This window comes from Pieris napi, chromosome 1 (genome assembly GCF_905475465.1).
Source record: "Pieris napi chromosome 1, ilPieNapi1.2, whole genome shotgun sequence".
In the NCBI taxonomy this organism is placed as follows: domain Eukaryota; kingdom Metazoa; phylum Arthropoda; class Insecta; order Lepidoptera; family Pieridae; genus Pieris; species Pieris napi.
The window spans coordinates 8,271,115-8,286,750 of NC_062234.1; the positions used below are offsets into that span (position 1 = coordinate 8,271,115).

At 33.2% G+C, this 15,636-nt stretch overlaps 1 protein-coding gene across 9 annotated transcripts in view; it reads right to left on the minus strand.

Moving 5' to 3' along the window:
* Positions 1-7,414, minus strand: part of LOC125050392 (band 4.1-like protein 4) — a 42,483-nt gene extending 35,069 nt beyond the window's left edge. For 6 of the 9 annotated variants that reach the window (XM_047650235.1, XM_047650257.1, XM_047650264.1 and 3 more), the window contains exon 1: positions 7,066-7,414. In XM_047650235.1, coding sequence (XP_047506191.1) covers positions 7,066-7,138 — 73 coding nt within the window. In that variant the 5' untranslated portion in view covers positions 7,139-7,414. The remainder of the gene's footprint in view (positions 1-7,065) is intronic. The other 3 variants (XM_047650297.1, XM_047650288.1, XM_047650241.1) reach the window with 2 other exon arrangements.
* Between the last annotated feature and the right edge of the window lie 8,222 nt (positions 7,415-15,636).

A 15,636-nucleotide genomic window follows, 5' to 3' on the forward strand; every position in this document is an offset into this window, starting at 1 on the left:
CCATTTTATCTTAGGTTAAGATTGGTCTTTGATGATGATAGTAAATTATTTTAATCTCCTCTATTAAGCTCTAATCAATTTACACTGCAAACTGGTGTTAGGTAATGGCATTGGTGTATGTCTCCTTTATATTTTTAAATTTGGATATAGTTTTAAACAGTACCGTACAAGGAACACTACCAAGGGACCAAGTATGTACACACTTTTGACAATGTTAGTATGTCACAAAACTTACGAATAGCGGCCTCTACGTACACACCGAATATAATAGAAGATTCAAAATAGTAATATGATGTTAGCAAAGTTAGGTGCGACGGGCGAAGCGGACGCCACTGCATGCCGTCACGCGTCTGCCTTGTGCATATTGATGTCCAGAGACACACAGTTTTATACCATACCCAAAGGAGTAATAGTTCATAGTGTATGCAAATGTACAACACGGCATCATTGCATCTTTGTGAATTTGTGTGGGTGATATTTCAGGACTTATCAATTCTACTCTAGTTCATCTAGGCGTGATCCCATAGCTTAGCGATCTGTAGTCAAATGTATAAATACAGACTATTATTATATAATAAATCAGTATAAATTAAGAAAATTTTATCACATACTCTCAAATGAGACTTAAACCTAAAATAAGCTCATAGTGAAATTCTAAATTATTGTTAGAGAAAGCACATCCGAATGCTATTGAATATGTGTTTATGTGATAGAATGATCAATGGACGAGCTGGTATATACAATATACATATAGCTATTATACCAATTCAAATGTAGATTGTAGATATCTATGAGGGGATAGAGTCAATGTCCAATGACATACGTTTGAATAACAGATCGTGAATTCATTTATTCTACCGTCAATTTGTTGATAAAACGGTATGATGAATTGAAAACATTTTCACTACTAAAACTAAATACAGATAAGTCCAATCTCTATAAAAGCTTTTCATACGAGTTCCATATTTCCAACACTTTTACTAAATTAGTTATATATTCCAAAAACAAAAGATACACAAAACGCTTGGCTACGCAGTTTCAAAGACAAAGCTTAGGAGCGAGTCATAATTGAGCAACTTAATAAAGAGTTGTGCGGAATGAATAATTTATCTAAAAAGTAATTTTGCGCACGAAATTTTCTGTTAAAACAGAAATTGAACTGCCTACATATTAAGTCAAATGACCTGACTCGAATTTTATGTGGCAATAAGTTACACGCAATGTGTGCAGGGACATAGGTGGTGATGTTTCACGTTAGGGAATAAATTGATCTGAGAGGCCATATCTCGGCGGACGTCGCTCGTAAACCTCCACTCGACCTAGCACTTTTCGCGCTTCCAATAAACTTGCTTTACCGTCAAACCTGAGTCAATTAGGTTTTCAGGTGTTTTATAGGCTATAAAGCAAATTAATTAATGCAGCTTCAACGTTTTATTTCAATAGTGCTATTCAAGAAACAATAGCTATATTCAAATAAATAGTGAACTATTATTACTATACTAAAATAAGCAGATGCCCGCGACTAAAACTAAATTAAAATAGAATATAATATTTTCAATATTCCGTAAATAGCGATCACCAGTACATTTTCGTTAGGTATTATTTGATAAAGTTGCCTCAAAGAAGCCCGAACTACAAGACAATGTCACCGCCTGTTAGTTGGACAAACGCGTGGTGGTACGTGGTCCACGGCTCTAGGATTGATATATTTTGGTCAGAATAATCTAAGGTAAACAGATGGAGTAATATTTCGGCCATGTACATATTTCAACAAGATTCTTTTCATCATTATGAGAACTGAAAATTGGCAATGGCCATACCAAATTTAACTTCATCTTATCTTATTGGGTAAATATTAGGAGGCTCGTAATATTTCTCGAACTATTGTATTAAGATAAAGAAACAAATGGAACAACAAATATCGAAGGTATCCTTGAAATAAAGTTAACAAATGACTTGAACTCAAGTGCTTGCTTGGAAAGGAGCCAGAAGCACGAATTGCTTACGAATGATATAACGACATACGTTGCTAGAGCAAATTGTTCACAGTTCTTGGGAATTTTAAAAACTAGCAAATACATATGTATTTTCTTTTCTGTTTAATGTGTATGTATGAATTCGATAAATATTTACAATACCTATTAAATGTTACAAATATGTAGCAATTGTTTTTTTATAGTGACCTATATAGTATATATTGCTAATCAATAGAAGCAGAATGACCAGCGCTGTGGAACATTCTGCTCCTCAGCATAATGCTGAGCCAGGGCCAATTACAGCCACAGCACACACGCATTACATTCTTGAAACGAACCGTATGGGAGAAGGAAAAAAAAGTTATATATATATCTCTCATAATATCTTTTTATTTAATTATTTATCTTTGATTATTGTTATTTTGTGTGTTTATGTGTGTGTGTTTTTGTTTGTAATAAATTATATGTCTAATGATCTTCAATTTTATTTAATTTAAATACAATTTATTTTTAACTCTACATAAAGTTGTGGCTATCGATATCATTTTATGATAATTTGTCAAAAATATGACTCACAAAATGCGGCCAGAGTCGCCAGCGTGCTCGGGCATATAATAAACGAATCGTGTGAATCAGAACCTAACTACTATTTTGACTTTGACTGGAGTCGTTTTTTGCCGCTGACTTACATTATTACAAGTAATTACTTGACTCACAAATTACGGCAGGTAGCCCGCGGCGATCCCGCTCTCGAAACAATCGGTGAGCCGAGTGAAGGCCCATACACTGTCCACGCCCACAGTTTAAAATTCTTAAAACTGGCATGGGAATTAACTAGTTCGCCGCACTGATTATTACAGTGTCTACACTAATAAGCGGACCAAGATGAAAATAGATTACCCTATAATGACTGTGCTCTGTGATTTCACAATTTGAGGTGAATATACAGGTAGTTAACAAAACTTAAACCACATTTGCTTGCCAACAAACAAAATACAATCCGAGTATTCAGCGGTCTCCCCTCACAGCTTTGTAAAGTACCTAGTAACGAAGAACCCTACAGATTACAGAGCCCCAGCGCTCATGCACTCACTTTGTGTAATAAGGCCCTTCGCTCTAAATGTTTCAAATTAAACGCGATCGTCGCAAATTCTAACTTTCAACAATGAAACATCTTCGTTTTGTAGCTTGGCGTTTCGGGAACCCGCATATCGAGAGGCTAAATGAAATATCAACGGAACTTTGAGGATCTCACCGTCTGAAGTGGTGTACCTACCGTGAAGCAGATGGAACGATATTAGTTCGATTTCTATTGAAAGTTGTGACCGCAATGTTCCTGACGGCCTCTCAGCGGCAAGTAGAACGCGCTTATGCGTGCTCGTTCACAATAATTACTCTTTATTTCCTTTTATGTATACTGAAAGCATTTGTTTTGGTGTATAGGCCTTTTCATAACTACTTATTTCAGAAACAGAAATGAAAGTTTTCATAAACTTCTATTGTTTCTTGTAAAGGGTTTTTAAATAGGTCACAACCTGGATTTACAACAGAAAAATATTACTTTTAATTTTAAGTACAAATAGCACGTTCAACAATGTGTTACATATAATATATGTTACCAGTATTTTCAGTTAATATATTAATATTATTTTACACATTTTTGTTACAGCGTATTTTTGAACTTAAAGTAACTCTAAATAATAGACGACAAGAAATGTTTAAGGACTCTTTTTTGCTGTTATAATAACGCATTAAAATCGTATGAGTTTTATTTTGATGGGTGCAAAATGTTTGCATATAAATTACCAATAAACAAATAGTAGTAATATAGATTAAAGACAATTCACAAAAATACCAAAAAAAATATTTTATTTTCTAACAAAGTTTATGCCAAATTAGATACTTACGTTATTTTTAGTCAAATAAAGAAAGAATACTTGTAAAGACCGCCCACTTTATTCCTATCAAACAGATAGCTTATTACAACTAGTACAGTAATATATTCTGAAAGTTATTTTCAATATACGTAAGCTCTAGTCTAGTCTTTGTAGCTATACCTCGTTATAAATTTGGAGCGAAGCGGACACAATTGAATCTGCTAATCGGAAATGGGCATTGTCCAACGTTAGATGGTACCTTTGTAGTAAATGCATGACAATCACGTCGCGCCCACGTTCAGCTTCGATTCACAACATATATGTAACTGAAGTTATGTTTATATTTTGAGGCTAGGATATGTTAACGTAAAATTGTAAACACCGTTAGATTGTAATCTATCTCGCGAGATTATAAACTGTCGAAAGATTGTGAACCTCAGCGTACAGCTTACAATTTAACGTATTATTATTCGGTAGATTGTACTACACTAACTTAGTTATCATTCAAACTTCTTTGGTCAATTACAGATTAATTTTAGTTCCCAACAATTTTATATAACTACCGAATAATAATACGTTAATTTGTAAGCAGTTCGTTAAGGTTCACAATCTTTCGACAGTTTACAATCTCGCGAGATAGATTACAATCTAACGGTTTTTACAATTTTACGGTGACAGATACATAGCTTCAAAATATAAAAATAGACACAGCGTACATATTATAAAAAGGTCATTTAAACTAAAAACCGTGTCCGTATTGAAGATAACGCAGTAATTATAAATTAGAAAATACTCCTTAACATAAAGATATTTCTTATTGGATAGGTATATAAATATAATTTATTAGTGTTACTCGCTATGAGACGTTTCTGATTATGTCTAATATACAAATGAAGTGCTTTATGCAGGAATAGATGTAATTGAAATGTCCACCTTACATCACTACAATTTAAAGAACTAACAACTCTGTACTACCTTTAATTAAGATTTCATTTTCTGTGCACCATTCAACCGAATCCGCGCAACAAGTTTATTTTCCTTTATTTCTAGTATAAAAATAAACCTTTATAGACCCTAGACGAGAACACAAGACGATATTGAATTATGCAAATATTAACAGGTTTATTTATTTCCCCTAATTTATTCAAGACACCATCAAAGCGTCAATAAGACGCTAAAATATGCGCATTTTTTCTTCCTTTTAATTTGTCCTATAAAGCCGTATTTCATAGATGAAATCTGGATAAGGGAGTCGAAGTGGAATCTCGAGTACGTGGTTCCTTTAGTGGAATGCGATTAACAAATCGCAACGAGGACAAGAGGACTCTTGACCTGGCAAACCTCCAAAGTCGCGGTCCTCTAAAAGTAATTCATACTGTTATTAAATGGTCCCAATGTAATTACTTACGCTGTAAAAACTTAAATAACCATATTAATGAAACAGCCATAAGTTCAATTAAAAATTTACCAACAGTACCGTGATACGTGGATATAAAATAAGAAATGTGAAACAATTCTCATTTCCCCTCTGTAATTGAGTTTCTTTGATTGAATTTAAATATTTTTCCGAGACGTTTGAATGGTAATGGAAAACGCATAGTAATAAACGGACTCGACAGTATTTTTATACTTTTCTGTGTATTAAGAAATTAATTTTATACGAAACACATAATTGAATTATGAAATCCTCCTGAAATAAGTTTAGCCAAGAAAATAATCACAATTTGTAACGTAGAGAAATTCTAGGGAGTCATTTCTATTTTATATTTATATTCTTACTTAAATAATCCATACAAATACAACACTGTTATTTTGGCTGATTTTGATTAATTTAAGCTGTCAGGCTAAAATAAAGTCTTCAACATACTCGATGTTGTCATCCCTATAAACATATGACTTATTACAGAGACGCTATTCTATTAAGTCAGCCTTCTAACATGTAACAACGTATAAAAAGGTTTATTGCATATAGGCATACAATATAGCTTCTAAAAAGTACCAGATAAATAGCTATAAGGAAAAACTCGGTGATAACTAGTTGCTAGGGCTATAATTGCTTAGAAACGCTATTATTTAAAAATTCGATAGACAGTAACTGATTCATTTTGGTACATGTCAATCTCGTTTTGATCGTGAAATTGATCACAAAGTGACCATATTTTGTTAAAATTGTTATATTTCACGGTATGGCCAGATATATATTGTTATGTGATCTTTTAATAAATTTTCGAGTAGAACCTTGCTGGAGTATTTATGACATGTAAGTAAATAAGCAGTGCAGGGATAAAAATACATATACGTATTTAATAAATAAAATCCTACAACAGCTGCAATATATATTTTAGGAGATTACAAGTTAGAACATATATTAGTTAAGTTATCATTTATTTTATTTTTTATTCGTTATTATTTTCATTAAATTATCCGGGCGTTTGCCTGTATTCCAGTTAATGAAAACTGTTAAATTCCCCTTTTTAATTGAAGTTGACTTCAAACTTTTTTTTTGTTTCTCAATGACGCCTGGACCGAATAGGAAAATTCTTTTTTGTTTGCAAGTGCTTTTTTTCCAGATAGGTCCAGTATTCTGGAGTAATCGAGGAACTTGTTATTAATTGACAAAGCCTGGCTGGCCTTTTCATGATATTCCGTAATAATGTAGATATTAATTAGACCAAAATAGGCCGTTTTTTGTTAAATGATACATATGTATTTATTTAAGTTAAAACTCTAGTGAGGCGGGAGGCCCAACAAAATAGATTAATTAGAATTGAAATCACGATTACCGATTGATACTTGAATACACTTGAACTTTGATAACTAAGCACACAACCAAACTACTTAGGTATTCCTAATGGATACTTCACTAAAGGTCATCAAACTAGGAACATTATTTGTCTAAAAAGTCTAAGTGGAGTTCATGGATAATTTACAGTGGGTCAATTGAAGAATTAGATAATTGTCAAAGTGAGAAATTAATGCAAGAACTTCGTGACCGGCCTGCCATACCGGCCATTCAACTCTAAGGCCTCGTGCGATGACCAGGCTCTGCTGCTCACAACAATTGTCAGAACAAACATTTGATGAAACTAAGCCCTCCTCATAATTCCCCCGCGCTCTGATTCACACACAAATTACCCGTTACAATATAAAAAAAGCTTAGCCCCAGCTATGCTATTGTTAAGTATTCTCTATCCCAACAAACATAGAAGTACTTACAAATTCCAAAGGTCTATCCAGTCTCCACACTAATATCCATACGCGGGCCCGTTTATGACAATTTCGCATTCAAATCGTACTTGTGGACATGACTCGCGGAGCCGGTATTTTCTGTGCACTTTCACGGTACTTTCAAGAAACTTTTTAACATGAAGATTTTAGTAAAGTCACTTATCAACCGGTTTGTCCATGTTTACTAGTTTCTCGATGAATACCAAGTTTATAAACAAAAGGTGGAATCGCGTATACGACTAACGATGAGGGTGTGACGTGCCACCTGTCACCACGACGTACAAATATTCACTGCCGCCGGCCGCGGCCGCCTCGCTCGAGCAATGAGCGGATGGCGGGACTTTATGATGGCGGGGCCGGTCACCGGAGGCAAGCCGATCCTGCATTTACTCCGGCCTCCCGCGTTCATATCTCGATACGTTGCTTTATTTTCAAAAATGTACATCGCTATCTTATTTATTTTTCTTGTTATCTCTTATAAAAAATTTCGCGACATAATGTATTCAAAATGCAAATAAAAAAAGTATTGTAGTAGTAACTACCAATTACAGTTTTAAGAATTTAATAATTTTTAAAGCGCCATCTACAGTTCATTTAAAAACAAAAACCTAACGAATAGTGCCACCTATTTTCAAACAACAGAACTACGTTGAAAAAGTGCAGGGAGGCAAAACAATCGTAGGCTCTACATCCTAATGTTAGAAAATCTTTGTCTACAACTTTTTAAATAGTCTCACTAGAGTGCGCTAAACCACTTTACGGTATTTTGCATTAATTACGTAGTTTGATGTAGAACTTGGCAAATTCTGACGTCCGGAGAGTGCTTAATCAAATGCTACTTCGCAATACATTCTTCAAAAAATTTAATTTTGTAAAATGAACATAAGTATGTCCTTCTCTAGGCTATATAGAGCTCTGATTGTAGGAATTAGAATTGTTCTTTTATTTTTTTAGGTACTAGCAAACTCGGCGAACTCCGTTTCGCCACCAGATAGCTTCGTTTTATGTAACATTTCGTTTGGTGATCCCGCTTTTCTGTTGAGACCTTTCCAACGAATGCAAAATCGTGGAAATCGGTTCGTGCGTTCTGGAGTTATAGCGTCAGGAAGGAAAACCCGACTTATTTTTATATAGTAGATAATGAAAATCTTGTCTTTCAGTCCGCTTCCTTTTTATAGTTCCTTCAACTTTTTTGCTCTTAATCTATGAGCATGATAGCAACATAAATATATAAACAAGAGTTTAGAACGGTGGGACTTCTTTCGCGTTCTTAATACCTAGTTTTTTACATTTTCCCTTGGATAAGTAGTTTTTGATCAACGCGAGCGCTGCCTGCCGTGCTTACCTTTATATGCAACAATAGGCGCTACATGGGCTTAGTGATTACTTGATTATTCACTAGTAATAAAATATATATAGAGGTACAAAATAAGAAACATTAAAGGTGTAGTGATGTAGATTACGAGATAATTGAGATTATAATATCTTATACAAATAGATTTAAAAATTTCAATAAACGCGTAAGTTGCCAGTTTTAACTAGGTATGTTCATTTATGATTATAATATTACGATATTATCAATTACTTATGTTTTATTGTGGTTCGCTTCGTCATCAATTGATCATTGTTATTCTATTGAGAGTCCTTAGGGCAACTCACTTTATGAGTCATACTCAGACGTGATGACATGTCAAGTACATTTTAGGATTCACCATTTGTAACTGCAACTTATGTGAATTTAGGCCACATTTGTCATATGTATGTAATTAAAATGAATGAACATATTTTTTTTATGTATATAAAACTATTTACCTATAATAATATTATAAAAAGGGAAGACTTGTATTTTTCCATGTTCGTAACGTAAATGTCCGTGACGACATAACGTAACGTAACGTCAAGTTACTGCATCGATTTAAAAAAAAATCATCGAACATTAGATTGGTACAATCTATTTTTTTTTACAATTGGAATTGGAATCGCTAATGGAGTGCGGTCAGCATTGCCTGTGCACCAGAGTAAGCAAAAGCCCGGCCATTCCGAGTCATCTACATCCTAGTCGTCCGCCCTGGGACCTGCTGCAGCCACGCTCTCGCATGCCCACTACATAGAGCTGCAGCTAAGCTGTGGATGCAGGAAAAGAGGCGAATATTCCCTTCATCCACAGCTTAGCCTTTCTGTCTTACAACAGAATCTACTAAGTAAGTCGAAGTCTTCGTCAACCGCTGTCTTCGCCATATTCTGGGTATCTACTGGCCGAGATCTCCAACGATAAATTTTGGGAGCGTTGCCTAAAAATCCCGATTAACTCAACCAAGTGATAAAGTGCATAGGCCATACACTCCGAAGGGATTCCAATCATATCGCTTTATTGGAACCAGCTGGGAAGGCAGAACTTGGGCGGCGGCATAATCTACCTTACCGTACCTTAATCTACCTCCTACCTTGTATCGTGTAATTTAAAAACTATAATGTGAGTTTGGCGTGAGTAATTAAATTTTAATGTTATGTTTAGTTAGTCCATCCATCTACTGTTAAATACCGTTTTACGAGTCTATATAATCTGTATAAAAGAAGTAGGTAGTAGGTTCGTCCGATACTAAGTGAATCCGGCAGAAAACCTGATATTAAAAAAATTATATGTTCTTTTCCTACGTTTCAGAGAACTTACATGAAAATTAAGGTGAAGCCATCAACTAAATAACGTAAATGTTTTTAAGGCATACTTTCATATATGAAATGTCAAGCTATTTCCACCGGTAATTTATTATTCTCATCTTAACGTTTGGCAAGAAGCTTACGCAACATTTAATGCATGTTTGTTCATAAAAGAAACAATGGAAGGTACAATCGTTTCTGGTCCAAAAACTTTTGCTCTAGATGTATTTTACGACAAACGAGCTGTTACATTGTTTATTTATGAAACGTTTATACGCATTTTACTGTAACTACACACTAAAGAATTTTTAGTCATATTCCTACGCATATTTTATCACATCATCCTGAGGCTAGAATGTGGAATCTGCTGCAGGGTTCGAACGATCTGAAAGATTGTCTATTATCAATTGACTCTTAGGTTATATTTAAATTTTTTATCTATGTTAACTTATGAATTATATCGTAAGCATTATTGAGGTGATACATTGGTTCTATTTTTTGTAATTTGTTTAATTTTTTATGCGTGGCCTTATTGGTGCGGCTGAAAATAGATATTTTCAAAGAGGCACGAGTATTACTGAACAGAACATTAAAACCGAAACGTTCATTTTAAAATTTCTTGTAATCTTGTTGAGATATCAAGAGTATCAAGTCTACAAATTTTCACATGAGGCTATCAGCTATCGGATGCGGGCTCTCGAGCGTATTATAACGGCTATATGACACTTGATGTAAAATTAGTCATTCACGTAGAAACTGGCTGATTCCCATGTAATTTTATATTGTTGAAGATGCCGCTCCTAATGTTAGAATTCCTCACGCATGCTAATCAAAATATTTATTTGAAGCCAAACCTATAACGAGCAACCTGCCTGCTTCCTGAGCAACAATAATAAATGTAGGCGTAACAACTAAGTATTGGCATTTGAAAATATCGTAGTGTTGGTTCAAAGAAAATACAACACGTACGAAGTAAAAATATAGCTACAAAAAGCTTTTCGGCTGTGACACATTGTAGAGATCATGATTTTTTTTACAAAATTTATACACACTTATTTATACATATTCGCGTTTATAAAGGAATATAAAGCATATAGATACTATATAGCCCTCATTTTGCTGTACATTTCTTTTAATTATGCATGGAATGAGGTAGGTACCTTCTTCCCACTTCCCACGTTCCGTGGCATGTTACCATACTTACTGATAATGGAAAACAGTTGTTACTTTTTCACTACGCATAAATAGTTTTATTTTACATAACGTAATAATGGTCTTTGTTCAAGGTACTGCCTTAGTTTTATTGTTAGTCGTCATTATTTTTTATTCTAATAGACCTATATGATTTTGTTGAATGTATTTATTCCCTTTGTACATTAAAGCTTGGTAAACTTTTTTTTAAATACATATAAGCAATTATGTAATTTTCTTCATAAAATAAAATCTTGATGAATTGTAATAAATCATTATTGCTTGAAAACGTATGTATTTTCTTTGCGAATTGTGGGCTTAAACCAGGGGTTATATTTATTGTAAGAAAAGTAAGTATACTAAGGTCAATGAACAGCTCTCTGGTAATTAGCGACATCCAAAGATGACCTGAATTAAGAGCGATATCATTCAGATCTAAGAGATAATGTGGTGCTATAGGGCGTGGGAATGTCTTTTAAGCATTGCATTTTTTCAAGTATTTTAATTATTCAAGCTGTTTTTAATTCCTACTCTAGTTAATGATAACACCTGTATTAATTAGTTCGATTAGATATTCATTAATATTCTACTAACGTAAAACGTAGGCACGTATTTTAACTGTCATTGCTATACAATTACATTAAGTAGTTGTATGAATATCGAGAAGGTTTATAAGTATGTATACAATTAAATGTACATTTGAAGTTTCAATCAGCATAAACTGTTTAATCATTGTAGCAAATAGAAAATAACAAAAGTCAGGCAGCATGAAGGTCTTGCGGTGACCTTGAATTGGAGGCGCTCCTTAGTAATAATGTTTACAATAAGCATTATATAATAGTATTACATACTCCAATCGGCATATTGTTCTGTTCATTGAAACTAAGTAAGAGCTATAATAAGCATTTTTCTTGTTCCTTTTTTAGGGTTACTAATTTGACAGATTGTGTTGTACTTATACATAGGCCTATATTAATACCTATTCCTAAGGCAAGGGATAATTCCGGCTATACTTCAATGGATTTATTGTATGTGTACATGCAGATACATGCAGAATTTATTGTATGTGTACATGAATTTCGCGAAGGAAATTATTATCAATCCCTAGATTTTGAGCTCCAAATTATTAAGATGCTTCAATAATACGTGTGCAGTATCAGTAGTAATTTAATTGTGAATTCATAATACAGTAAGAATCCACACTCAAAACTGTACAAATAATGTCTCAAATGTCATTTGTGTAACATTCCTTGAGAGGCGATGGGCTTGTCATGATTCTAAGAACGGCTTGAACTAAGAAATGTTTGTGCATCCTTTGTTACAATACGAGTGCAGGAATAATGAGCCCTTTGACAACAAATGAAAAGTCGGAAGAGCAAGGAGCAAATGACACGGTATATTGAACCAACCTCTAACTCCGTAGAAAAAAAAACCACTCAGGGAAATTAATATGATCATAACTTCTATTACACAATGATAATCGTGAAAAATTATCTAAACTTCTTAATTATTGGAATAAAAATACGGTACATTTATACTAATATTATAAAGCTAAAGAGTTTTGTTTGGTTAAACACGCTATTCTCAGGAACTACTAATCATAATAACCTTAGTTTTGTTGGATACAAATTAACGGTATGTAATTTATGTATAAGGAATTTTTTACGCCAACTACAATACACTAACGGACCAACTTACACTGCAACTTTAACAGTAAACTTAATCTTTTAAATTAGTTAAGATAAAATTAACCTTTATTCACTGAAAATTTACAAGGAAAAAGATAATTAATAAAACCTAATATAAGGGATGTATTTCAAAGATATTTATTTGTTTTTAAAATATATATATTGTTATTTTTAACTAAAAACTTATATATTGTTAATAATTAATTGAAGATTTTTTAATTTTATTAATTTCAATAAAAATTACCAACTTTTAATAATACATAGCGTTATTAGGTAGGTATAGTCCTAATAACGCTATGTAGGATAAATGAAAAAAAATACATATGCCGAATTCGTGACTTATCTTTTACATAATTTAGGTTTGATAAATAAATAATACCTAATGCTTTACTAAACATATCATGCGTTCACGCTTGGTCGTGATCTAAAACCACTACCAATTTCAAAATACAGCCTGTTTTAAAAGGATCTACAAAGTACTCTACGTCCGCGTCGTTATATTAAAAGTACCAGAAGCAAAGTGCAAAAAGATGTTTCTTATAAATATAAGACCACTAATCACTTGTTATTAAGGTATTTGATGCAATTGTTAATTTTTCCTAAAAATGGTAACCATGCCAACGTAACTTACTTGTAACTTTCGTACACGTTTTATTTTTTGTGTTTTGTTTATTTACTCAGCTAAAACGAGCTCGGGACTATGCGATATTGAGGAATCTACATACTAACTAATAATACTACTTACTTATTTAACCTTCCAACTATCAACATCATTCGGTCGGTGAAGCAAACATAATCAAGCAGAAAAAGGTAATAATCTAATTACAATTTCTTTTAAAAACTTTACTTCTTAGAACGCTGATACGAACCATTGTATTCTTATCAATTTGCAAAAAGGCACGGTAAAATGAATACGATAACACAATATTTTTCACATAAATTAAATAAGTTATTGGAATTTCTATTCAATGCCAGTATGATCCCATTTAATAAACTGGTCTGGACAGCAATTAAGAACTGTTTAACTCAGTGTCTGTTTTCTCTTTTTACAACTTGAAGGAAAAACATTTTGTGTATTGGGTATTTTGATGATAAGTTTGACATTCGTGGTGCGTTATCTTCTAACTTAGCAATTATTTTGTGCTGTTAATCGTAGTCATTCTAGAATTATATTCATGTTTAGTATTATTGAGTGACAGTTAAGCCATTGACATAAATAACTATAGCAATTAAGTTATATATTTAGAAATAAAAATATAAAATATTCATACGTATACATGTGGTCACATACATGACAAGTATATACATTGCGTGTACAAAATGCAAACAGAAACATAAAATAAAGCTATAGACAAACAATAAATCCTCATAAACTATCTCGAGGGATCTCCTAACATCCTGTATAGTAGGTGTAGCTTGTTTAATAATTTGGAGTCGTGCACGTGCCCTCCCCGCACGCAGGAAGCACGCGCCGCTAGTGACCGCCGCTATCCCCTCCATAAAACCACAGACAACCTAAATAAACTTTGTTTTATGCACTGGAAGGATAACTAAAACCTATACATATGTTGATTTAAATTAAGGTGTTAAATATATTTAATGCTAAACTTTTGCATAAGTATTATATCTTTGATCTATAAATATTACAGCTAAAATAGTCGTAGTAGAAAATTTTATTCGGTGTCTGTGGTGTATTATATTTTACTGGATACTTTGTTTGTACATTGTATTTTTCTAAGTGAACAGTCCACATCCGAACGACATTACGACTTAACGAGCAATCTGCTCGTCATAAATTTATGTATATTTAGCAAATTAAGTAAGTTACTGCATACATTTTGTATGTATACAATGTACCCGATGTAAATTATAATATATTTTTTAGCATATCTTATAAGATATGCTATATTTCTGTGCCAAATTTATCTAATGAAATAAAAGCTTAGGTAGCTGTGGAATGGACTCACTAAATATCCTAAAACGCAATAATTTACGTCAAAATGTTAATGACAGCCTTGTCGACGACGCATTCCCGGCGCCAGACTGCGGTATATTCCTCTATATTGTATAGGACCTTGAGGGCTTTCGTCTGACTTATTGTGCACAAAATCAATACCTCATTTACATAGGAACAAAGAAAGAAATATCTCTTTACCAGACCACTTAACCACGTTTCCTTGATAGATTACAGTCGTTACTGGAATTATTAAACTGAATTATGACTTGGTTGTTTTATCTCCCATAACAGTATGTGCCAGGTGCCTATTACTAAACTATAAACCGTTTACAAAGAAACGTTAAAAGTATTATTCTATAGTACTTGTTTGGAATATACTGATAAAATAAAATTGTATTGTAGATAATAAAGGATCTAAATAAGATAAGATGTCGTCTGACAATTACAAGTTAAAGATATATTTGAAACTAAATACATATTCAAATTTTCGAAGTTTCTATTTTTATTTAAATACTTCTTCGAAACATGCCTTGTATTAGACCGCCCGCGGATTAATTAGTAACAGTGCGTATAACCTGAATTTCCCGTTCGATTACCGGCGAAACAATAATTACTATTGATCACCTAATTCCACATGATCACATGAACAATGTTCGATACAAAAATGGTATTTAGCCTAGTAACTGTCGTCGCCGCTAAGACTAATTTCGCAAATTGATTTATAATTCCACATAATGTTTAAATTGAAATAACGAATCTATAATTTTTGGTTCAAACAAGTATACTTTCCACTTGACCGAAGAAACCCGCCTATGTCAAGTGTTTATACTTAAATCAGGTTTTTATGAATGTGTTACGGCTGTTAAGAATCATTCATTGGATATGGTTGAATGGTTTCGGTTGAAAGGACCCCTGGGTGTCGTGCAGGTAGATAATGCCGCGGTACATTTCTTCACCCTCTCAAGGCATAGACAAGGCGTGTACCTGTTTTGCTAGCTATAAAAAGATTTTGATGCTTGTGAATATGCCAATAGGAAACAATTGTTTTTTTATGAAAACGT